This window comes from Rutidosis leptorrhynchoides, chromosome 10 (genome assembly GCF_046630445.1).
Source record: "Rutidosis leptorrhynchoides isolate AG116_Rl617_1_P2 chromosome 10, CSIRO_AGI_Rlap_v1, whole genome shotgun sequence".
Lineage (NCBI taxonomy): Eukaryota > Viridiplantae > Streptophyta > Magnoliopsida > Asterales > Asteraceae > Rutidosis > Rutidosis leptorrhynchoides.
Window position 1 is genome coordinate 47827644 of NC_092342.1, and position 23786 is coordinate 47851429.

A 23786-nucleotide genomic window follows, 5' to 3' on the forward strand; every position below is an offset into this window, starting at 1 on the left:
AATATTTCGAATTTTCATCCCCGTCTATAGCCCAACGCACCCTAGCCTTTTGTTTCAACATATTTGTTTTCGACTTTTCTTTTTCGATCCAAGTTTTTCTAGAATCCAACCAAATCTCATGTTCACCGATTGCCAGACTACCTGACTCCGCCTTAGATTCCAATTCCAAGGCAACTTTTTTCGCTTTCTCAATTTCCATGTCAAGATTGCCGAAGTGACTTTTACACCATAAATAATAGCATATTTCGACTTTTCGGTTTGAAATCAAATGCTTATTTTACAAACCAACTCCAAATCGGAAACCATTAATATTTGGGGGTGAAACCAAAATACCAAATCGAAGTTTAAACTATTTAAAGCACACCCTTAATTTCCACCGCCTATGTTATTATTAATCCTATCAGAATTGTGCATTATGTGTTTAATGTATTGTCATTTATTTATTTATTATAGTAAGATTCAAAATGTTGATTGTTGTGGGAAAATTGATTATAAATGTGTTTCAGCTAATTTTTAACACCATTTTATATATGATAATATAGTGATTTCTAATCGTAGTTAATAAAAAAAAAATTATATATGATACACTGACATGACATATGCTAAGAACCATTTAATGAACTTTGTAGTCTTTAATGAAGGCTTTATAACGAACTAAGATGTATCCAAAACGAAATAAAGATGAATGAGATATCGATTCTCAAATTTAGTTAGTTATTAGTTGATTGTTTAAACTTGATCTTAGAAGCTTGCAGTAAATTCAGTCCTAATGGTCTTCGGTTAATAATTTCTTTCAAGTGTGTTACAAGACTAAATTAATTGTTGAGCTTATGATTTATGCTATAAGAGGGAGCCTTTGAAATGAGATGCTATTATAGTGATGTAACTGAAGATGATATAAATATGGACACATAGAATAAATCATGTAAATAATTTGATGTTGGCATTGATGTTATCAGTAATATCAAAGATTGGAAATTCTCATTTGAAGTGAGAAATCGAACATGGATTGATAGTATCTTAAATTGGACCACCACCTCATACCACTTAAGTCAAGACTTTAGTGGTAGAATTCAAATATAAATACATAACCCGATTCACATTCTAACAATACAAAACATATACAAACATAAATTCTTATTAATTTCTCACTTTCTCCTTCCATTCTTCAACATGGAAGAGATGTTTAACACACTTCCTAAACATAGTTGCACCTGGTTAAAAGGCAACTCAACTTGGTACAAATATCAAAACTTTTGGACATTGCAAAGATTCCATTTAGGAGCAATCTTAGCTCAACAAAACTTAAAGGCTCAACCAAGTGACATACTAGTGTGCAGTTATCCAAAAACTGGCACAACTTGGTTAAAAGCTTTATCTTTCGCCATCGTAACACGACAAAAGTTCGATAAATCCGCCAATCCTTTGCTCACAACCTTTCCTCATGACTGCATGCCTTTTCTAGAAACCGATCTTGACCTAATCGAAGAAAATCGCAATAAATCCCCACTAATATCCACACACCTCCCTTACCAATCTTTGCCCGAATCAACCATATCTTCAAACTGCAAGATAGTTTACATATATCGAAACGTAAAAGATGTCATAGTTTCTCAATTCCATTTCCTTAGAGGAATACACAAGTTACCCATGGATGATTCATCATTTGAGGAAGCATTTGATGACTTTTGTCAAGGCATTTCAGGATATGGACCGTATTGGGAGCATATATTGGGATATTGGAACGCGAGCCTCGAAAGGCCGGGGAAAATACTTTTCTTGAAATACGAGGACTTGAAACGGGACCCTACGAGTAATCTAATAAAGCTTGCAGAGTTTCTTGGTAGCCCTTTTTCGGACGGCGAAGTGAAAGATGGTGTTGTTGAAAACATTATCAAATTGTGTAGTTTTGAGAATCTAAGCAACTTAGATGTTAATAAAAACGGACTTCATAATAATTTAATTGAAAAACAAATATTTTTCAGGAAGGCCAAAGATGGAGACTGGAAGAACTATTTCACAGATGAAATGAAAGAAAAGATTGATAATTTGGTAGATGAGAAACTGAAAGGCACTAATTTGGTTCTGAAATGATTAACAACCTGTTAGTTATGTCATTATTCGGTTGATTAATTAAGTGTTTTATACCGTCTTTTTGAGTGTTTACAGTTAGTTATAAATAAATAAGGTCAATGTATCTGTCCGAATAGTAGATCTCCATGTATCTTGAAGTAATATTAATGTCGTCCTCTATCTTATACAGTAATTTTATTGATCAAATGACTTCACTTTGTATTCAATTTATTACATGTTCCTCTGTTTGTAATTAATTTACGAAGAATGTTTTTTTTTTTTTTTTTTTTTTTTTTGAAAGATCAGATGAAATTGTTGGTTGAACGTTGGTTAATGGACTAACCGACAAAGTTAAGTATGATGCTTAACAAAAGAATATGTTTTGATGATGACACATATGTATGCATTAGTGATGATCGACATCTTAACATAAAACACACAAGGTCACTAATCCATACTTGATCTTGCAAATGACCAAGTCAAACAAAACTTAAAGAATGAAAATAAAGGTCAGCAAAATACACGGTCAAAGTATCGTCGACCGCATACCCAGTCGTAGAAGCCCAGACTGAATTGCAACGCAGTTTTGTGAAAACAAGTTGCACGGTCGCCACCACGATCAACCGTAGTGCGATCGCAGTTTTCTCTGTCACCAATTTTGATTACATAATAATGAAATCATTAATAATTGTTTAGAGCATTTGTTTCTATGTTTGATAATGTGAAACTCTGTTGATAGAAAAAAAAAACTTTGTTCATAAGCTGTTGTAGAAACCTTCTTGAGAATTTATGTGGGAGAGCGTTAAATTGTGAGTGCTTAAAATGGTTACTTTTGCTTACTAGAAAAGTTAGAAATCATGTCAAATTAGTTATGGTAATACGTGTAAACAAATTCTCACACTTGACCCCTGTTGTTCTTTTTAAGAGAAAAGTAGAAATTGAAGATGATTACATTCATAGTGCATAATGTCTTTATACATAAGCCAGATTTTCAAAAACATGATTTTTATGGTTTGTTTATCTTTAAACAAGACTTATGTAACAACAAATTATAGCATTAATGAGGGTTATGTACTTTTTGATCGAATGTGCAAAATAATCATGGTATCGACCGTTTTAGAATAGTTGTTGTAAATATCGACCCAGTACTTATTGTATGGTTTTTTGGCCCAGTTAGTTATCACCATGTTTTCAATTATGTTCACCGTTTTCCGATTACTGTCAGTTTACATATCTCTTTGTTGTTGTAGGTTATAATAGTAGATTTTCCCTTTTTTTGTTGCTACAAATTGGTATGCTGTCAATATCTTCCCTTTTAAGGTTTTTAACTAATTATTATCTAATATACTAATCCACATAGTTACTACTGCCCCTTGTATGTTACCGTTCATTTGGAGTGAATTGTCCTTTCACGATATTTTGGAGGGTATTTTGGTCATCTTGGTCCATCCTCAACATCCTATTCAAATTCGTACCTAGCACCTACCTAACGGACGTCTCCGAAGGTTTCCTCTTCAAATTCGTACCTACCGCCTACCAATCGTGTGTTGTTACTATTTCTAAATGCCACTTAGTCTTCATGATACCAACATTAATGTCCTTTTTTCTTCTTCATACATATATTTCTATTTCAGACAATCTCTTGAAGTTCTTTATATCAATTTTTGAGGTAGCTATTTCGTTTATCTTTTTTTTTGTATTGGTTTTTATTTTTTATGTTTCGAATAGTATTGTTTTTGTTTCAACTATAATGTGCCTTTGTTTAATTTGCTATTTTAACAACCCGTCCTAATCCACCTGGACGAAGTCATCAACATCTGGTCCCATTGCGAGGTACTGACCTTAATATGCCATGAATGACTTCAGGTAATATCTTTAAAATGAGCAAATGCACAGCGGAATATTTCTTTCATACCTGAGAATAAACATGCTTAAAAGTGTCAACCAAAAGGTTGGTGAGTTCATAGGTTTATCATAACAATCATTTCAATATTTTAATCGACCACAAGATTTCCGTTTATAAATATATGTACACTCGCAAGTGTATAAAACCGTTCTGCTTATGTTGATGCCTCAGTAACCAACCTTAACAATAATATAATAAGTCATCTTCGCAAAGATGGATATGTACACTCGCAAATGTATAAATAATCCTCGAAGTACTAAACATCCGCCCACTAGCTCTTATGTCTAGTGCAGCCTACAGGATGGGGGTGTTAAGCCCGATAGATCTATCTTTAGGATTCGCGCTTATATGCTCTTATAACATATAACTAAATTACCTAACACATCAATCCACAGAATATCATTTTTAATCACTTGTCTCTATTTCGTAAAGCATTTATAAAATATTGCATGTATTCTCAGCCCAAAATATATATATATTGCAAAAGCAATTAAAAAGGGAGCAAATGAAACTCATAATACGATATTTTGTAGTAAAAATATGCATACGACGATACTGAACAATGTAGGGTTGGCCTCGGATTCACGAACGTATATCATGTATATATATATTAACACACATAATTGTAATCGAACAAATATATATATAAATTTATTAGTTATATTATTTTATATTAATAATATCTATATGTTTCATATATTTATTTTGTATACAAAAATATCAATTTTGTTATGTTATATGTATTAAATATATCATTTGTTTGTTTAAAAAAAATAGTAATTATAATAATACTATAATAATATTAGTAATGGTAAAAATAATAATAAAGAAAATACTTAATATTACTAATAAAGATAATAATGTTAATAATTCTATTAATGATAATAATAATGATATTAATTAATTAATAATAATAATAATAATAATCTTATAAATAATTATTATAATAAAAGTATTAATAATACTAATACTTAATAATAATACATAATACATAATAATAATAACAATAAAAATAAAAGTAGTACCTTATGGCCTAACATCTTAAATACATGAAACCCATTTAGTAAACCCAGTTTATCAAGAGCCCGGTTAGAATTTGGAAGCCCAATTAAATGCTAGTGGCCCTAGTCCATTAACAGTTAATGTGTAAATAAAAAGAAATATTTCTGCAGGCCAGAATCGAACCAGGGACCTTGCGCATACCCGACACCACCCAAACCACTCGACGATTAATGTTTTTCTGAAATAAATCACACCCGTTTATATATAACCCTTATTTTTGCCTTCACCTAAATCATCATCAACAATCGTTATTATCATCACAGTCGACATCATCATACCCATGATCAACATCATCATCGTCCTTTGTATTATCATTATCATATCATTCTTCTTTTTTATTATCACCATCAATCAACATCATCATCGTCCTTTGTATTATCATTATCATATCATTCTTCTCTTTTATTATCACCATCAATCGTCATCGTTATTAATCATTATCATCATCGTTCGTACAGCAGCAATAAACAGTGACGTACGAAGAAACCAGGGTGTCGTTTTGCAGCAATCCTCGAAAGTGGTTGCAGTTATATAAAAAAAATCTCACGAGGAACGCGTAATCTTCACCTTCATCATCATGTTACGTTCTTCACTGTTTACCCTCTTCATCATTTACAGCAGTGGTAAACTGTTGTTGCAACAGTCGTTGAGTAGTAGTTGAACACAAATAAAAAAAACATTAACGATGGTGCAGCAGTAGCCTTCGAATATCGACAGTTCAAACAGGAGCAGTAGCAGCGTAGTAACTTGCAGGTTCACAAACAGAAACGATATTTATGGTGGTTGTTTACGGGTTGTTGTAGATTTTACGGTTGAGAGAGAAGATAAGAGAGAGGTAAGAGATGGAGTAAATTTTATGGTGGTGGGTTAAGGTGGTGGTGATAGGCAATCATAGGTGGTGGAGAGTCACGGTAGTGGCCGGGTGTAGATGGTTGTGGTGGCCGTATGTTTTAAGGTGGCGGAGGTTGGTGACGGTTTGTAGGGTGATTCATGGTGGTGTACGGTGGAATACAGTTGACCGGTGGTGGGATGGCGGGGATCAAGTGATTGATGGTTTGGTTTTTATGTTCCATATGTAATGATATATATATAGAATTATCTATATAATATAATAATAATTATAATATTAAATAATAATAATAATAATAATAATAATAATAATAATAATAATAATAATAATCACATGAAACACAGTTTAACAATTAGATGCCTTTTAAATCTACCGACACTTTTACCCGGAATGGGTATCGTGGTCCATTGCTAAACATTAATATAATAAAGTGTTCCTAAAAATCTCAAATTTTTATATTATGTCCATTTATTTATTTTGGTCATTATGGTATAAAATTTGATCGTTAACTATTTACAATTATTAAATAAGAATTAAATTAATTATTAGCTCCCAACCCCAAGTAAAATATGCTAAGTGTAAAACTTAACAAATAACTCCTAAATATATATTTAATAAGCCTATAAGTTATATAACTCATTTTCGGATCACCGTTTATTCTAAAATCATATAAATTCATATTTAACTTGTTCAATATCCATCGAAAGATAATTGAGTGCTACTGACGATTACAAAAAAATTTTTTGAAACTATATATACTTATTCAATGTACTTTATTTATATATATAGATATGTTTCAAATAATAATTATTATATTTTATTTTACATAATTAATTTCTAAAATTTACATCATAAATTATATTTCAAATTATATATATATTTATTTAAATATATACATATCTATGTACAAATAGTGGTTCGTGAATCGCCGGGAATGGTCGAAGTTACATGAATGTATGCAAACAGTTCCAAAATTTTGAGACTCAACCTAACAGACTTTGTTTATCGTGTCAAAATATAATATCGTATCGAGAGTTTGATTTAAAATTAGTCGAAATTTTTCGGGTCGTCACAGCTATTGTTAAATCTGTTCTATTGTTTTTGTGCCAACACATGTTGTATTTGATTTTATGGTACATCATTTTCTTATTGTTTTTACTCTTTTCTTAACTTTAGGTTTACAGAATCCTCTATGAACTAATTATATTTGTTAGTGCATTTTGTGATACGTGTTGTTTCCGTTGGCCAGTGGTCAGCAAAGTATGTTACTTACATTTTGTTCGAATTGTCTACATATAATTGTCTTTGTGATGTTTGATATATTTAGAATGCCGCCTAAAAAGTGCCAGCGAACTAATGTTGCTGGTGATAACACTCAAAAATATGCTGCTAATGTTGATAGTTTTCTTGCAAACATGTTTGTTTTATCCACTAGACAAATAGCAGTGACAAATAGGCTGCAGGATCGTAATCGTCTGTTAACCTCATCTTCGAATGATTTGTCTTTGGCTATTGTTTTCTCAAACATCATGAAGTTACAACAGATTCTGATGGTGCTGAAGTTGGTATTTCGTCTAATTCTGTTAATGAGTCGACCCCGAATAGTAAACATAGTTCTTGAAAGTTTATGTTATTTAACTCTGCTTTTTACTTATTAACATGTTTCTTATGGGTTTGTAACATGTGGTTGTTACGAAATTGCAGCTCTCACCTCCCAAACGTTAGTACAGCTGCCGAGTGCCGAGTGACGCTGATCGAATATGCAGATCCCCTACTTCTCATGATTCCGGTCTCTTTAATTCTGATGGTGTACTTCATAGACTGATTATACCATCAGCTTTTAAATTTTTCAATTTTTCTATTTTTACTCAATTACAAGCTTTTCTTTGATTGCTTTCGAATGTTTTTATCATGTAGGTGTCTCTTCATTTAACGAAGATTTATGGGACTGTAGTAGTGCTAATTTATGGTATGAAGAGCGGGCTAAGTGAGACTCTCGAGCAAACGATATCCGCTATCATGGTTGTTGTGTGCAAGGCCGCGTATGGGTCCCGAGGGACGCAGATGCACCTGAAATAATGAAGTCTTTAATGTCCAACAATCATCACGCAGCTAACTATCTGGAATGACGTAGCACTGAACTTTGATATGCAGTTGTACGAATCGCTACCAAAACCCGTGATCCTTGCTATCAGTTCATGTTCATTCCGGGTGACAACAAAAAGAAGGTAACGCCTATAACCTTTACCTGCATCAGTAGAAACTAAAAAAACATATGCCAACTTACATAAAAAAATTCATTTGCATGAAAACCCGGAAAACCAGATCTATCAAGCTCACCAGCAACCCACTGTTACTTAATGTTGATGATTTTAGTGTTATCAACAAACATTTTAGTTAATTGAGATTTACTTGAAAGCAAGTGTAATCAAGTTATACTTAGTAACGGGTTTGGAGTGTGTGGAGTACACGCCCATAAGAGTTAACTTGATACTGGCATGAAAATTGTGATATTGAAAAGGTTCAAAATTCCACCATTTTCCATTAGGTGTTAACGAAAAGTTGCGTCTTTTCGTTGAAAGGTTTCCTCTTTTTGTTGAAAGGTTGCTACCTTTCATCGCACCCTTTCATTTCTTATATATATGAGATATGAGTTTTGCTTTCATAAGAAGAATATATACAGAAACATTCACATTCTCACTAATACTATAACTTGATCTCTTTTTTTCTATAGACAAATTGCGTTTTTGTCTTATCTCAATTAAGATTTCGTGTAACCCGAGACAAGTAGGGTCGAAATACTTAATTAGGAAAGTGTTTCACGATTCAAGAATCAATCCAGGATTATCAATTTACAACCCTTATTTTCAAACAAACTAATTAAGTAATATGTGATAACCATGATTGGATTCGTGTTGATAAACCTTGATGAATCTGAAAAGGACATAGGCGAGACTGGTGGAAATAAATATGAATAGACATAGGGTACGTTGGTGAAAATAATCATGAAACTTCTTTTATGAAAATGATAGGGGATTTCAGTAGGAGTAAATGCATGAAACAAATGATGAATTAATTTTCAGCACTATGAAATTTGTTTCTGTCGGTTACTTATTGTAGAAGGATAGTTATTATCCACTTTCTGTATATCATCCAAGTGCTCATATTATGGATATTGGATGGGTATGTTTTATTTTGGGAAAGTGATTAAACATCTCTATTATTAAAAGCATTCTGGATGGTATCCAATGTGAAAAGGATCAAGAAGGAAAATATTATTAAGTCGGTGGATTGAAGACTCGGACAATGGATCAACACATTGGTTCACTCAAAATTACAATTACACAATTTCTTATCTCTTACTCCGTAAAATTTTATTCTGATGCACATTAAGATTAATTGCATGAGTATCTTCTTGATTGATCTTGAAATTTAAAATCATGATATGGTGGATAAATATCCAATGAACTTGTATGATTAAGGATCGTTCAAAAAAAAAAAAAAAAAAGCATGATATGGATCCAATACTCTGTAAGAGTACCCATTAATGACTTATATGAATTTACGAATAAATGCTGCATAAGTGTTTCAATGGAATTCATTAAGGGTTGAATTTACAAATAAATTTACTTATATGTAAATTCAATGGATCCTTACTGTTTCAGTGGATTTTAAAGACATGCATACGAGTTTTAATATGGTTACATACGTGTTTTTACACAAATCCTGGAGTATCAATCAATGGTTGGATGGAGTTAAACGTATATAATAACCCTCACATTTTCATACTTGAATTGACTAATTTGTCTATAGGGTTGTTATCCATACGTAATATATAATTAAATTCGACGTTGATCAAATATTTATTTTTAGTCGACACGTTCTGTTAACTAAAGTTTACACTAATTATATAAAATAACTTTAGTTAATATTAATGCGTATTATATTTAAAACTATATGTAACATAATTATTAATTAAATGATAAGTTATTTTAATCATTATATATATTTTTAGCTTATAAAAAAAATAAAAATAAAAAGAAATAAGATTTTTTTTATAAATTAAATAATGAGCCCATGAATTTTGACTAAATATTTTCAAAAACAAAAACTTATTAAAAATATTTTTAACATGTTTTTATTATTTTGTCAAAATTGGCACCTTTATTTTATTATTTTTTTTCTTTTCACCAACCATTTTTTTACCTATAAATACATGGCTTTTCATTCATTTTTTCTTGCTAAACACAAAAACTTAAGTTATTCTCTCAAAACCTTGAAGAAAATTTGAGGTACTTTCTATTTTTATTAATTTTCTTCAATATTGTCATTTATATTTATATTTATTGTATATTCTTTGTAAAATTCAAAATTAATTATGTTTATATGTTATAATTAGTATTATAAGTGTTATGATGCATAAAAATAATTTTGATAATTTATGGAATATTATTTATAATTAAATACGAATTATGTAGTGTTTAAACCTAAAAACAATGTAAAATTCGTAATAAATACTTTTAACCAAAAATAAAATATATATAATTTTTTCTGAGTTTTTAAAACTTATATAGATCTGAAAAAATTATAAAAATAATTACTTGGGTCGAATTGGTATTTATTATATAATTAAACTCTATTATTATGTAATTCGAAGGTAAATTAAGAATAAATATAAAATAATAAAAAATATTTTTTTAAATATTTTTCTACAGGTTATTAGACTGATAGAAACTTATAAAAATTATAAAAATAATTATTTTGGTCTATTTAGTAATTATGTAGAATTAAAATTGTTTTGTGAATACATTAAGGGTAAAAACAAAAATAAATACAAAAATATAATAAAAACGTTTTCTTAAATTTTTCTACTAATCTATATGATTAACTAAGACTATAAAAATTATGTATGTAATTTTTAGATATTTAATTTATTATTTAGACATTTTTGAATAATGTTCGATTAATAAAACACTATTATTTTTGAAGTAATTTAGGTATTTATTTAAAGGTAATTATATTTAATATATATAAGACATAATAAGGTATAATAACTAAATATTAAATAATACTTAGGTTATATTATCACATATATAATTATTAAGTACATTAATAATTCGTTGTGTGTATACACCTAAAGTGAAGGTTAATCAAAGATAATGTATAATTCATGTGAACTTCATCGCTACTCACGGTCGTAAGTGAATGATGTCTAGGTTGCCATTTATGGGTAAGCTTGTGGATCTCGAATGCCATGACTTAGATTCTGGTCAAGAGTCCTGGGCCCCCGGTTACATCTGGTCATTCCTGACTTATTTTATAGCAACGAAGTTTGAGTAAAGTTATACAATGTCTTGCTAAAGATTAACCCGAACTTTCTAAAATTGGAAAATTACTATAAGTGGAAACTTTCCATAAATAGTAACCTTCCGAGAATGGAAATTCTTTAGTGAACCATTACTATCAATATAGTACTATATACTATTGTCTGTTAGGCAATGTCTGATCATACGTTCTATCTCTAGGTTGAGATCTCGGTCACGTCCTTCCGTTCAATTCTTTCGTAGAATACTCTTTTGAGCTACTAAGGTGAACTTCATAGCCCCACTTTTTACTGTTTCATAACTGTTTTATAACTTTTGGGGTGAGACACATGCTTGCTTTATAACTGTTTTACGCTTAGACACAAGTACTAAATTGTTAACTATGCTGTCATGCTTTGATTCATGCTAAATCCCTACCGTAATATCGTTAATTACTACGTTTAAATGCAAACTTAATTATTGTGAGTAGGCCTATTGAGAGTAACGTCTCTAACCATTCGATCGTTGGTCTTTGGTTACATAATAATGATTCCACGACACTGACAGTACAAGGTGTCATAGGGTAAATTGTTTAGTAGCGATATTACAAACTGCAGCAACACTTTTAAATTGATATATCAATATTGATCAACTTTAAACTAAATCTTACGGTCTAAAACTTTGGATATTATTTATAAACCTATGAATTTCACTCAACCTTTTTGGTTGACACTTTAAGCGTGTTTTGTCTCAGGTGATGATTGAGCTAGCTGCTACTTGCTACTAGATGATTGATGTATGCTTTGCTGCTTGCATGGAGTCCATCATTCATATTTATCATTTTATTTAAGACATTTTTCATTTACTGTACTCTTATGATGTAAAACTTTGAATAATGCTTCCGCTGTTTATTTAATAAATAAAACGTCTCATTTAGAGTCGTTCTCGCTTATACAACTGTGTTATGATATGATTGGTCACAATTACCCCTGGTCCATTTTGGGGGTGTGACAACGTAAAACCATTGAATTAATGGTTGGGAAAAATATGAATTTATTAGGAATGTCTTTTAAAAAGGAAACCGCCAAAATTGTGACTATTGGTTTTTACATAACTATAAACGTATGTATTACGGAGTAAATGAATTAATTTACAGAGATGGCTTTATGAGATTATTATTATTATTATTATTATTATTATTATTATTATTATTATTATTATTATTATTATTATTATTATTATTATTATTATTATTATTATTAATAATAGCTTAATGCCCGCGAATTCTCCGGATTTTTTTAGGGATGACTCAAAAATTGATTTGTCAGAATAATTATAGCTTAGATAGTATTTGTTAGGTTGTTAAGAAACCAAAACAGTTTAGTAGTAAAATTGAATTACTAATAATAAAGTAAACAAGTTGTAACATAAAAAAGAGAAGAAAAAAAAGAAATAATACACATATGAAATTCAAGTACATAGTAACTATAAATGAGATCAAACCAACCATAGTAGACTGACCCATTCAATGAATCAATGGGTTGACATCTCACTATTCAAATGAAAGCCAAGCACCGAAAACTTTGAAGAGTAAGAAAAATAGATTTTATGACACTTTTGCTAGCTATTTATCTTATAGCCCAGAGTGTACAATTGTGTCATAACCGTGCATCCAATCAAGATCACCAAGCTTATAAGATTGGCCATTAAGACTTAACATTTTTGCTAGGCAGACACACAAAAAACTAAAATGATGACATTTCCCTACATCCGTTCAAAATCGCCCAACTTATAGATTGATCATTTGCATAAGATTAACACTATTGTAGGACTTTCTTGCAGCCCTATCAAAAAACATTTTGACACCAAAATAATGAGAGAAGACTATCACGTACCTTTTTGACACATCAAAACCTTTTTATATCAATCCGTTTTTATATCAATCCACTCTACCCGTATACGCCTTATAACAACCAACTATTTGGGTTTTGCAGTCAAAAAACTGACTGACTACTTGTATTTATAATATATTAGTCTAAAAAATTTAACCAAATTTAGCGAAAAAGATTTAGGAAAGCAAAGGACAAAACCATATTTAACCATGTGAACTCCAGTGCCGATAAATATGCATACACATAAATGTATGTAAATATTTATACATATTAAGAGATATGCATATGTCTATACATATGGGCGTACACATTCGTCAACAAAAACTTATAATAAGATGGCAATCAAGAGAAGTTAAATGAACATTCTACAAACCTCTTGATGCCTTTCATTTGTTGCGTCCGATGTGTCATGTTGTTCTTCTGCCACGTTTCAAAATATTATCATTAAATCTTTGTTCAAGACCCACACAAGTCTGACCTACAAGATTATTCTCATAACCCATCTTCATAGCCACCTACCGAGTCCAATATATGATATAAAATCAATCTTTTCCAACAACCTACTCCACAATGATGCAAGTAATGTCATCTAGATAGGAGTATTCAATAAGTTAAATAACAACTATGATCGATTTTCAAATATGAGCAAAAAATCATCTATTATTACAAATTACATCTAATATAAATGACACCTTTGTCGACCCTTGTAGTGAACCTAAGGAATCCATAACATCCCTTCAATATGCTTTTGCATTAAAAAATTTCAAAAATTAAACCATAAATACAAAACCATAATATTTTTTTTATTGAAAAAAATCAGGGTAAGCCATACATGTACACTTGCCACTCATGAGGAGGGCCATAGTTGCAACCCTTACTATTACGGTGCTCAAACTTCAATCAAACCTATAATAATATTAGTAAAAAAAAAAAACAAAATAGTAGTTAGATACGATAGCATATCATGAACCATTAATAAATATATTGCCTTGGCATACCTCAACTGCATGAGGACATGTTCTAAAACCACATTTGCCCAACTTCGTGTCAATCTTATACGTAGGAGAACTTTTTTTGGAACGGTTATACATAGGAGAACTACCTACTTTAACCTGTATTAAATCAATATATAAAACGTGATCAACATATATAACAAATACTGTACAAAGTATAAAATATGGACGAAGATATACCCGATCAGTTACACGAGTCGCATTTCCTCTTCGACTCCCATTATCATGTCACCACTTCCACCTTCTATAGAAATATCTTTATCCGCAACACCGTTAACGACCAGTTCTACAATTTCAACAGCAACCGCGTTTGGAACAAAGTCACAAGGTGGTTCAGGGTCTAAATCAATCAACTTAATGCCTCTTCCTCTACTACCGGTAGTTGGCCTACCTTTTCCTACATATATAGTGTAAACCTTTGTGAAATTCAACTTGGTAAGTTGATTATCATTTAATTCTTAAACGCGTCTTATGTGGATAATTGATTTCAAAACTATGTAACATATTTGTTAACTGATTTTGCTAAAAACTGGGGTCAAAGGTTATCTATTGTCCTTTCCTTTTCTTCATAGAAGACACTCAAGAGCATCTTTGCAGAACTTTTCAAGACTTAAAAACCTCAACAGTTGCTGGTGTGGATCACTAGTATTCTTTCTTCGGAATATAAGAATATCCATTTTGATTCTCATTATTCAGACCAAATTTACCCCCCAATAGGCTCCACTTTTCCTAATTAATAAACAAATACATGTTAGTTACTAACCATAATCAGATCACACATATAAATGGAGTGATCCATGAGAGCAAAACCAAGTATACAATTGAGATTTTGTTAACCTAAGAATCTCAGTCATATAATCAATTTGACATGAAGACAAAACGTATAATCTTGAGTTAATACTCAGCACATTTAAACACCCACTTCATCAAATGGGTAGACGGGTTATATGCCACAAGTAACAAATATGCAGGTAACCTGAGCTCCAAACTGTCAATCATTTATAAGTGAAAAATACATGAAGTACATGATAACCTGAGTTGAAGAGGACACACAGTCAAGGATGCAAACCCTCTGGACTTGTCTAAATATTCCTTCACCACATAAACACAATAAGTAAGATGATTATGTAAAAAAGAGTAAATGTACAAAATGGGTACCCATCTGAAGGGTTCAGATATAACTATGTTCGCATGTTGCAAGAAATAAATTGCCTTCTAACATAAAGAATTCATGCATTTCATATGATATATCAGATATTTGAAAGAGAACTTCAAGATAAAATAATGGTTAGATTTATTAGAGACTAACTTGTAGTCTATAGCATAGTTGTTACTTCCCTTCAACAGAGAGCCACCATAGCCTTCATTAGAAGTTGATATTCAACTGTTATATGTGGGTTTAGATTATAACCTTGTCTATTCATAATTAGAGAGTTGTCACGAGATGTCACTCATGATTCATAGATGCGTGAAGCATTACAATTACATCAGAAAAAATAGGTGAACATACAAAATTAATCCAAAAACAATTAGCTAAAAGATGATATCCATGATCTTTGAAGAGCCATCAACTACCCATAAACTATCCAGCTGTTAGAGCATGCCTTCAAAGGTTAAAAGTGTTAATTTTTGAGCTATTGTTGCATACTTTTAACGATTGAATTATAAGCGTCATTCATTATCAAATTGTACCCTTGCCTAAACCATGAGTAAAAAAACAAACCTTTGATTTCGATAGCTATACCAAGAGCCCTTCTGCAACACCATATCCAATCACTTCAGCGCAGTCGAATATACATCCATGCATACATATTAGATCAGGGCATCAGGCTATGAAAATATAAAAAGATGACAGTTTTTACCCATTTAATTCTTAAAAATCACACACTGACATATTCGTGTTGTATTCAACATAATTGTAACCTTGCTTAAACCATGGGTAAAAAAATAAACTTTGATCTCGATAACTATATCAAGAGCCCTTATTCAACACAATGCCCACCAATTCAGCGCAATCCACTATACATCCATGCATACATATTAGATCCAGCATCATACTATGCAAATAAGAAGAGATGACCATTTTGACCCATTTAATACTTAAAAATAACATATACTACATATTCGTGTCGTATTCGACATAATTGTACCATTTCCTAAATTATAAGTAAATAAAAAAACCCTTTGATCTCGATAGCTATACCAAGAGCCCTTCTTCAACACAATGTCCATCATTTCAGCGCGGTCCGATATACATCCCTACATACATATTTAATCATTTGTTATCCTCCCTTCCTAATTATTGATTGGAATCGATATTGCAAAGCCAGACAACACATCACAATTAGTTTGATTGTTGAAATTAAACATAAAACATAACAAATTAATAACTACATAAGCTGTACCAAAAAGGACCATTAGCAGGTTCGATGTATACTTTCGTCTGGTTAATTATTCATTGAAATGTATTTCACGAATTGTTGTGATCACCTAACAATCCCTGTTCAGAAGACTTTTGTTCTTCAAAACCCTAATGTAATCGAGATTGCTTAATGACAAAACACTTTACATATTGTTGAATTGAAATTAAACTTAGCAATTGAAAGACTAATAAACAATAATCTGACTTACGATCATTCCTGTCTTCACTATTTAATACCGTCTTCTGCTACATACGTACATCGCACGCTCGGATACCATTTCTGGAACACCCTCTTTAAAACGTGTTAGAATTTATTTAGATTAATGGATAGATCAAACACTTTCCATCTATCAGAAGGGAAACCTTATTGCGAAGCTCATTTTTCGTTGTTTCACTAATAAACTGAGCAATTTCAACTGGTTCACATACTACATTGTTCGGTGTATAGATAAATGAAAAGAATGCTAGCTAAAAGTATCGCTTACTTTGCTTTCAACTTCTCCCTGATCGCATCAGTTTCACAACTGATAAAAAATTGTTTCGTGTCATTGTTAATTTACTTGCAAGATGAAACAATTAAAATGATAAGTGACTAATTTCGTAATGACAATCGTATACACATAATGCAATTTTCTTAACAAAAGTAATTGCTTATATCCAGTAAAAAATAAACACATCAGTATGATCAAATATTCAATTGATGCAATACCCTATGACAATATCATTCATATCAATTCAATGAGACATAATCACAAACACCTTGTGTGCAAAACAAACTTTATAATTTTTGTAACTACAAACATATCACTGATAATGCTAAAAACGAACATATATTTCATAGCATTATTCCTCAAGAAAGACAAGCTTTTAGTTGCAATTGTTCTATTTACAAGTGATATTCGTTTAAATAATAAAAGGTGAAGACAAAAGACAGATTCAACGAATTGAAGACGCAAACGACCAAAAAGCTCAAAAGTACAAAATACAATCAAAGAGGTTCCAATTATTGATAAGAAACGTCTCGAAATTACAAGAGTACAAGATTCAAAACGCAAAGTACAAGATATTAAATTAAACGCAAGGACGTTCGAAAATTTGGAACCGGGACCAGAGTCAACTCTCAACGCTCGACGCAACGGACTAAAAATTACAAGTCAACTATGCACATAAATATAATATAATATTTAAATAATTCTTATAATTATTTAATATATTATATTATTTATAAAACCGTCGGCAGAAGAAAACAACCAAAAATGAGCCTCCCCAGCTGGCCATGCGATCGCATGGCCTGGAAGGCATAAATCCATGCGATCGCATGAGCCCCAGTTCCAGCCTACATGCCTATAAAAATCGAGCTTTGGTGCACCAAAAACCATCCATCTTTCTCTTTTCTCATACGTAAAACATATATATATATATATATATTTATAATTTATATTTTAATTTTAATTATAATTCTAATAATAAGGGTATGTTAGCGAATGTTGTAAGGGTGTAAGTCGAAATTCTGTCCGTGTAACGCTACGCTATTTTTAATCATTGTAAGTTATGTTCAACCTTTTTACATTAATGTCTCGTAGCTAAGTTATTATTATGCTTATTTAATCCGAAGTAATCATGATGTTGGGCTAATTACTAAAATTGGGTAATTGGGCTTTGTACCATAATTGGGGTTTGGACAAAAGAACGACACTTGTGGAAATTAGACTATGAGCTATTAATGGGCTTTATATTTGTTTAACTAAATGATAGTTTGTTAATGTTAATATAAAGATTTACAATTGGGCGTCCCTATAAATTACCATATACACTCGATCGGACACGATGGGCGGGGTATTTATATGTACGAATAATCATTCATTTAACCGGACACGGGAATGGATTAATAGCCACTAGAATAAATAAAACAGGGGTGAAATTATGTAAAAGGACACTTGGTATAATTGATAACAAAATATTAAAACCTTGGGTTACACTCAGTCGACATCCTGGTGTAATTATTAAACAAAGTATTAAAATCTTGTTACAGTTTAAGTCCTCAATTAGTTGGAATATTTAACTTCGGGTATAAGGATAATTTGACGAGGACACTCGCACTTTATATTTATGACTGATGGACTGTTATGGACAAAAACCAGACGGACATATTAAATAATCCAGGACAAAGGACAATTAACCCATGGGCATAAAACTAAAATCAACACGTCAAACATCATGATTACGGAAGTTTAAATAAGCATAATTCTTTTATTTCATATTTAATTTCCTTTATTTTATATTTAATTGCACTTCTAATTATCGCATTTTTATTGTTATTGTATTGCACTTTTAATTATCGTACTTTTTAATTATCGCAAGTTTATTTTATCCCACTTTTATTATTCGCAATTTCATTATCGTTATTTACTTTATGCTTTAATTTAAGTCTTGTATTTATTTTTAATATTTTACATTTGGTTTTAACTGCGACTAAAGTTTTAAAATCGACAAACCAGTCATTAAACGGTAAAAACCCCCCTTTATAATAATAATATTACTTATATATATATATATATATATATTTGTATTTTTATAAAAGTAAACTAATATAGCGTTGAGCTTTGTTTAAAAAAGATTCCCCGTGGAACGAACCGGACTTACTAAAAACTACACTACTGTACAATTAGGTACACTGCCTATAAGTGTTGTAGCAAGGTTTAAGTATATCCATTCTATAAATAAATAAATATCTTGTGTAAAATTGTATCGTATTTAATAGTATTTCCTTGTAAAAATTAATAGTATTTTATACCCCTCTGCTCTGACATCAAGTATTTTTGGCGCCGCTGCCGGGGACACTCTTAAACGCCGGAAGCGCAACGCTAATATAAAAAAAAAAAAAAAAGATTTTTATTTTTAGTACGCTTTTGTAAAAATACGTTTTAAATATTCGAAAATATAAAAAGAAAAACAAAAATATAAATATTTTTAGGAGTTTGATAAATATTTAAGTTTTATAAAGTTTATTTATTTCTATTTTTTTTTAGTTTGTAAAAATATACGTTTTATTTAATTAATAAATATATTTTATACAGCAAAAACAGAAAAAAAGAAAAAAAAATATAATTAATTCGGCCCGAACACTGTAGCAGCCCAGCTCTTGGCCCGAAACCCTAGCCCATGCGATCGCATGGCTGGGCAACTAAGGACTCATGCGATCGCATGAGCCCTGCTGACACGCCAACTGTAGCCCTGAATCAGCATTAATTACGGGTATTATTTATTATTATAATTATAAAACCCTATTTAGTTTTATATTTAATATTAATTAAGTTTAGTTTTATTATTTAATTTATATATTTAGTTTATTTAGTTTAATTAAATTGTAAAATTAATAGTTTTATAAAATAAATAATATAAAAATAATATTTTTATAAAAATTGTACTTTTTACAACTTTTTATATATTTTTATATTTTGTCCCTTTTTAATCGTTTTAGCGTAATATTTGTATTTTTCGCTCATATTTAGTTTTAATTCATAGTTTTTGCCATAATTATTTTTACTTCTAGATTTTTAGGCTTTGCCGTAGAATTCCTTAAGTGCTTTTTCTTTAGACTAAGATTTAAGTGCTTTAGAATTTTGCGACGCCTTTTTAAGTTTTAGTTTCTTTTTAAGTTATTTCCATTTGGGATTTAGTTTTTCTTGTAAGCTTTAATATTTTTAGACGACTTTTACCTATGTATCAATTATCATTCCAATTAGTAATTTCAATTTGCGATTATAATTTTAAGTTAGTTGTAGTAATAAGGTTAGGTTAGTCAAGTATTTTTAAGTTTTATAAGTTTGTTTTATTTTTCCGTCACCTTTTATTTTTCAACCAATTTTTTTTTTCTTCGACCTTTTTCGACGAACTCTTTTTCTTTCTTATTTCTCGCTATTCTAGTTTTAGGACATAGATTTTTATTCTACTTCTTATCTAAATTTCTTAAAATTACGAAAATTTATTTTGAGTGGTTAAATTAATAGACATCAAAATTTTCTGGTTCGTAGTAATAGTTGGATTTGTACGTGGACCGGGTTATTGGAGCAAAACAGTCCTCAATTATATTGAGACCAAACGAATCCTGCCCCTCTGCTGCATCTTTTGGCTATTCGAAACGTGGGCAAAATCAGAAAAGTCTATTAATTGGATAACTTATTATAATTTTTCTTTCCTTTTTAAAACTAATAGGATATTCAGTGAATGCACCGAGCAAGACGTTCACCACCTTTTGTACGTTCACCACCTGTAACTAGATCAAGACATTTAGCAAATATAACCGCCGTTGATTTTTCTTTAGAATCGTCATCTAGTCGACCAAGTACTTCAGTTCAAATTTCCGATAATCCATTTTTTGAACCCGACCTCACAATTGAGAATCCGGAGAATATTCAGGAACGGTTCGTAGATCCTGAACCACTAAACTTTCCCCCGAAACCACCAATCATTCAAACAGAGATTGTTGAGGAACGAACCATTAAATCAGAATCCTCTAGTGATTCCGATTCAACAAATTCAATTATGGAGAATCTGGAACCTTTAAGTATGGAAGACTGAATGAGAGCTAAACGCATTGGCCAAGGTCACGCAATTACTCATCCAGACATTAATGCGCCAGATTATGAAATCAAAGGACAAATTCTACACATGGTGACTAATCAATGCCAATTTAGTGGTGCGCCGAAGGAAGATCCAAATGAACATCTACGTACCTTTAATAGGATCTGTACACTATTTAAAATCCGAGAAGTGGAGGATGAACAGATATATCTCATGTTATTTCCCTGAACTTTAAAGGGAGAAGCCAAAGATTGGTTGGAATCGTTACCTGAAGGGGCGATTGATACATGGGATGTTTTAGTTGACAAATTTCTTAAACAATTCTTTCCTGCATCTAAAGCCGTAAGACTTCAAGCAGAAATTGTTACGTTTACACAGAAGCCAAATGAAACTCTATATGAGGCATGGACAAGATATGGAAAGTTGTTAAGAGGATGTCCGCAACATGGTTTAGACACCTATCAAATAGTACAAATATTCTACCAAGGATGCGACATCACTACAAGGAAAGACATAGATATAGCAGCTGGTGGTTCTATTATGAAGAAAACCGAAACTGATGCTTACAAAATTATTGATAACACTGCTTCCCACTCACATGAGTGGCACCAAGAAAAAGATATCATTAGATCATCTAAAGCAGCTAGAGCCGATTCTAGCCATGACTTAGATTCCATTTCCGCAAAGATAGATGCTGTGGAGAGACGAATGGAAAAGATGACTAAAGATATTCACTCAATACGAATTAGTTGTGAGCAGTGTGGAGGACCACATTTGACAAAAGATTGTCTCAGTATTGAATTAACAATGGAACAAAGAGAGAATATTTCATACATAAACCAAAGGCCTAGAAATAATTATCAGAATAATTATCAACCGTCAAAACCGATTTACAATCAAAACCAGAATTATAACCGAAATATTCCATACAACAACCAACAAGGTCCTACCAATCAACAAGTATCTAATAACAATTACAATCAGCAAAGACCTAATTTTCAAAACAAACCACCACAACAAACCGATGATAAAAAGCCGAATTTAGAAGATATGATGACGAAGCTAGTTGAAACTCAAACGCAGTTTTTCACATCTCAGAAACAAACTAATGAACAAAATGCTCAAGCATTTAGAAATCAACAAGCTTCTATTCAAAATCTGGAACAAGAAGTAAGTAACCTAGCAAGGTTAATAGGTGAAAGAAAACCGGGAAGTCTACCTAGTGATACAAATGCTAACCCCCAGAATGAAACAGCTAAAGCCATTACCACAAGAAGTGGTACAACACTTAAACCACCTGAAATACCTGTAACTTCTGATAAAGCTATTCCTACTCCACAAGAACCACAACCTGATCAAGATAAGGAAAAAGAACCGGTAGTTGAAAAGGTTAATGAAGATAACACAGTTAAGGATAAACCTTATGTTAAACAATACCAACCACCACTTCCTTACCCGAGTAAAATGAAGAAAGAGAAACTTGAAGCCGAGCAATCCAAATTTTTGGATATGTTTAAACAGATAAATGTAAATCTTCCTTTCATTGATGTGATTTCAGGAATGCCTAGATATGCTAAATTCTTGAAAGATCTAATCTCAAATAGAAAGAAAATGGAAGAACTCTCGGCTGTTACTATGAATGCTAATTGTTCAGCAGTGCTGTTGAATAAGATACCAGAAAAATTATCTGATCCAGGAAGTTTCACAATTCCATGTTTTCTGGGTAGTCTTAGTTCAATAGAAGCATTGGCAGACTTAGGTGCTAGTATAAATCTAATGCCGTATTCGCTATACACTAAACTAGACCTTGGAGAATTGAAACCAACCAGAATAAGCATACAACTAGCCGATAGATCAATAAAATATCCTAGAGGGATAATGGAGAACATGCTAGTTAAAGTTGGTACTTTAGTATTTCCAGTAGATTTTGTTGTTTTGGACATGGAAGAAGATTCTCAAGTTCCTCTCATATTAGGAAGACCATTCTTAAACACGGCTAAAGCAATGATAGACGTGTTCAGTAAGAAACTGACCCTAAGTATAGAGGATGAGAGTGTTACCTTTTCAGTTGATAGAGCAATGCAACAACCACAATCTGCAGATGATACATGTTATTATATTCAAACTATAGATGCACATGCAGAATTATTAGAAGAATTTCCAGAATTACAAGGAACAGGAGAATGTTCTTTAGGAGAAGGAAATGAACCAATTGATGAAGCTGAAATGTTAGCTACACTTATAGCTAATGGATATGAACCAACAACAGAAGAAATTCAAATGCTAAAAGAAGAAGACATATATCGATACAAATCATCGATAGAAGAACCTCCGAAATTAGAGTTAAAGCCACTTCCAAACCATTTGGAATACGCTTATTTACATGGTAAATCTGAATTACCTGTAATAATATCGTCTTCTCTTACTGAAAATGAGAAATCACAACTCATTTCTGTGTTGAAAGCTCATAAACCAGCCATTGCATGGAAGATTCATGATATTAAAGGAATAAGTCCTTCGTATTGCACACATAAAATCCTTATGGAAGAAGGTCATAAAACGTATGTGCAACGCCAACGAAGACTAAATCCTAATATGCAAGATGTAATTAAGAAAGAGATTATTAAACTGCTAGACGCAGGTCTAATTTATCCAATTTCTGATAGTCCATGGGTAAGCCC

General features: G+C 31.3%; 1 protein-coding gene across 1 annotated transcript; it reads left to right on the forward strand.

Annotated features, from left to right (window-relative positions):
* Positions 1 to 1173: 1173 nt before the first annotated feature.
* LOC139871602 (flavonol 4'-sulfotransferase-like) lies at positions 1174 to 2094 on the forward strand. Its single transcript, XM_071859314.1, has one exon. The coding sequence runs from the start codon at positions 1174 to 1176 to the stop codon at positions 2092 to 2094; it is 921 nt and encodes a 306-aa protein (XP_071715415.1).
* Positions 2095 to 23786: the final 21692 nt, after the last annotated feature.

Excerpts from the sequence above, each read along its gene's own strand:
- LOC139871602 (XM_071859314.1), top strand. The coding sequence starts at position 1,174 with ATGGAAGAGATGTTTAACACACTTCCTAAACATAGTTGCACCTGGTTA.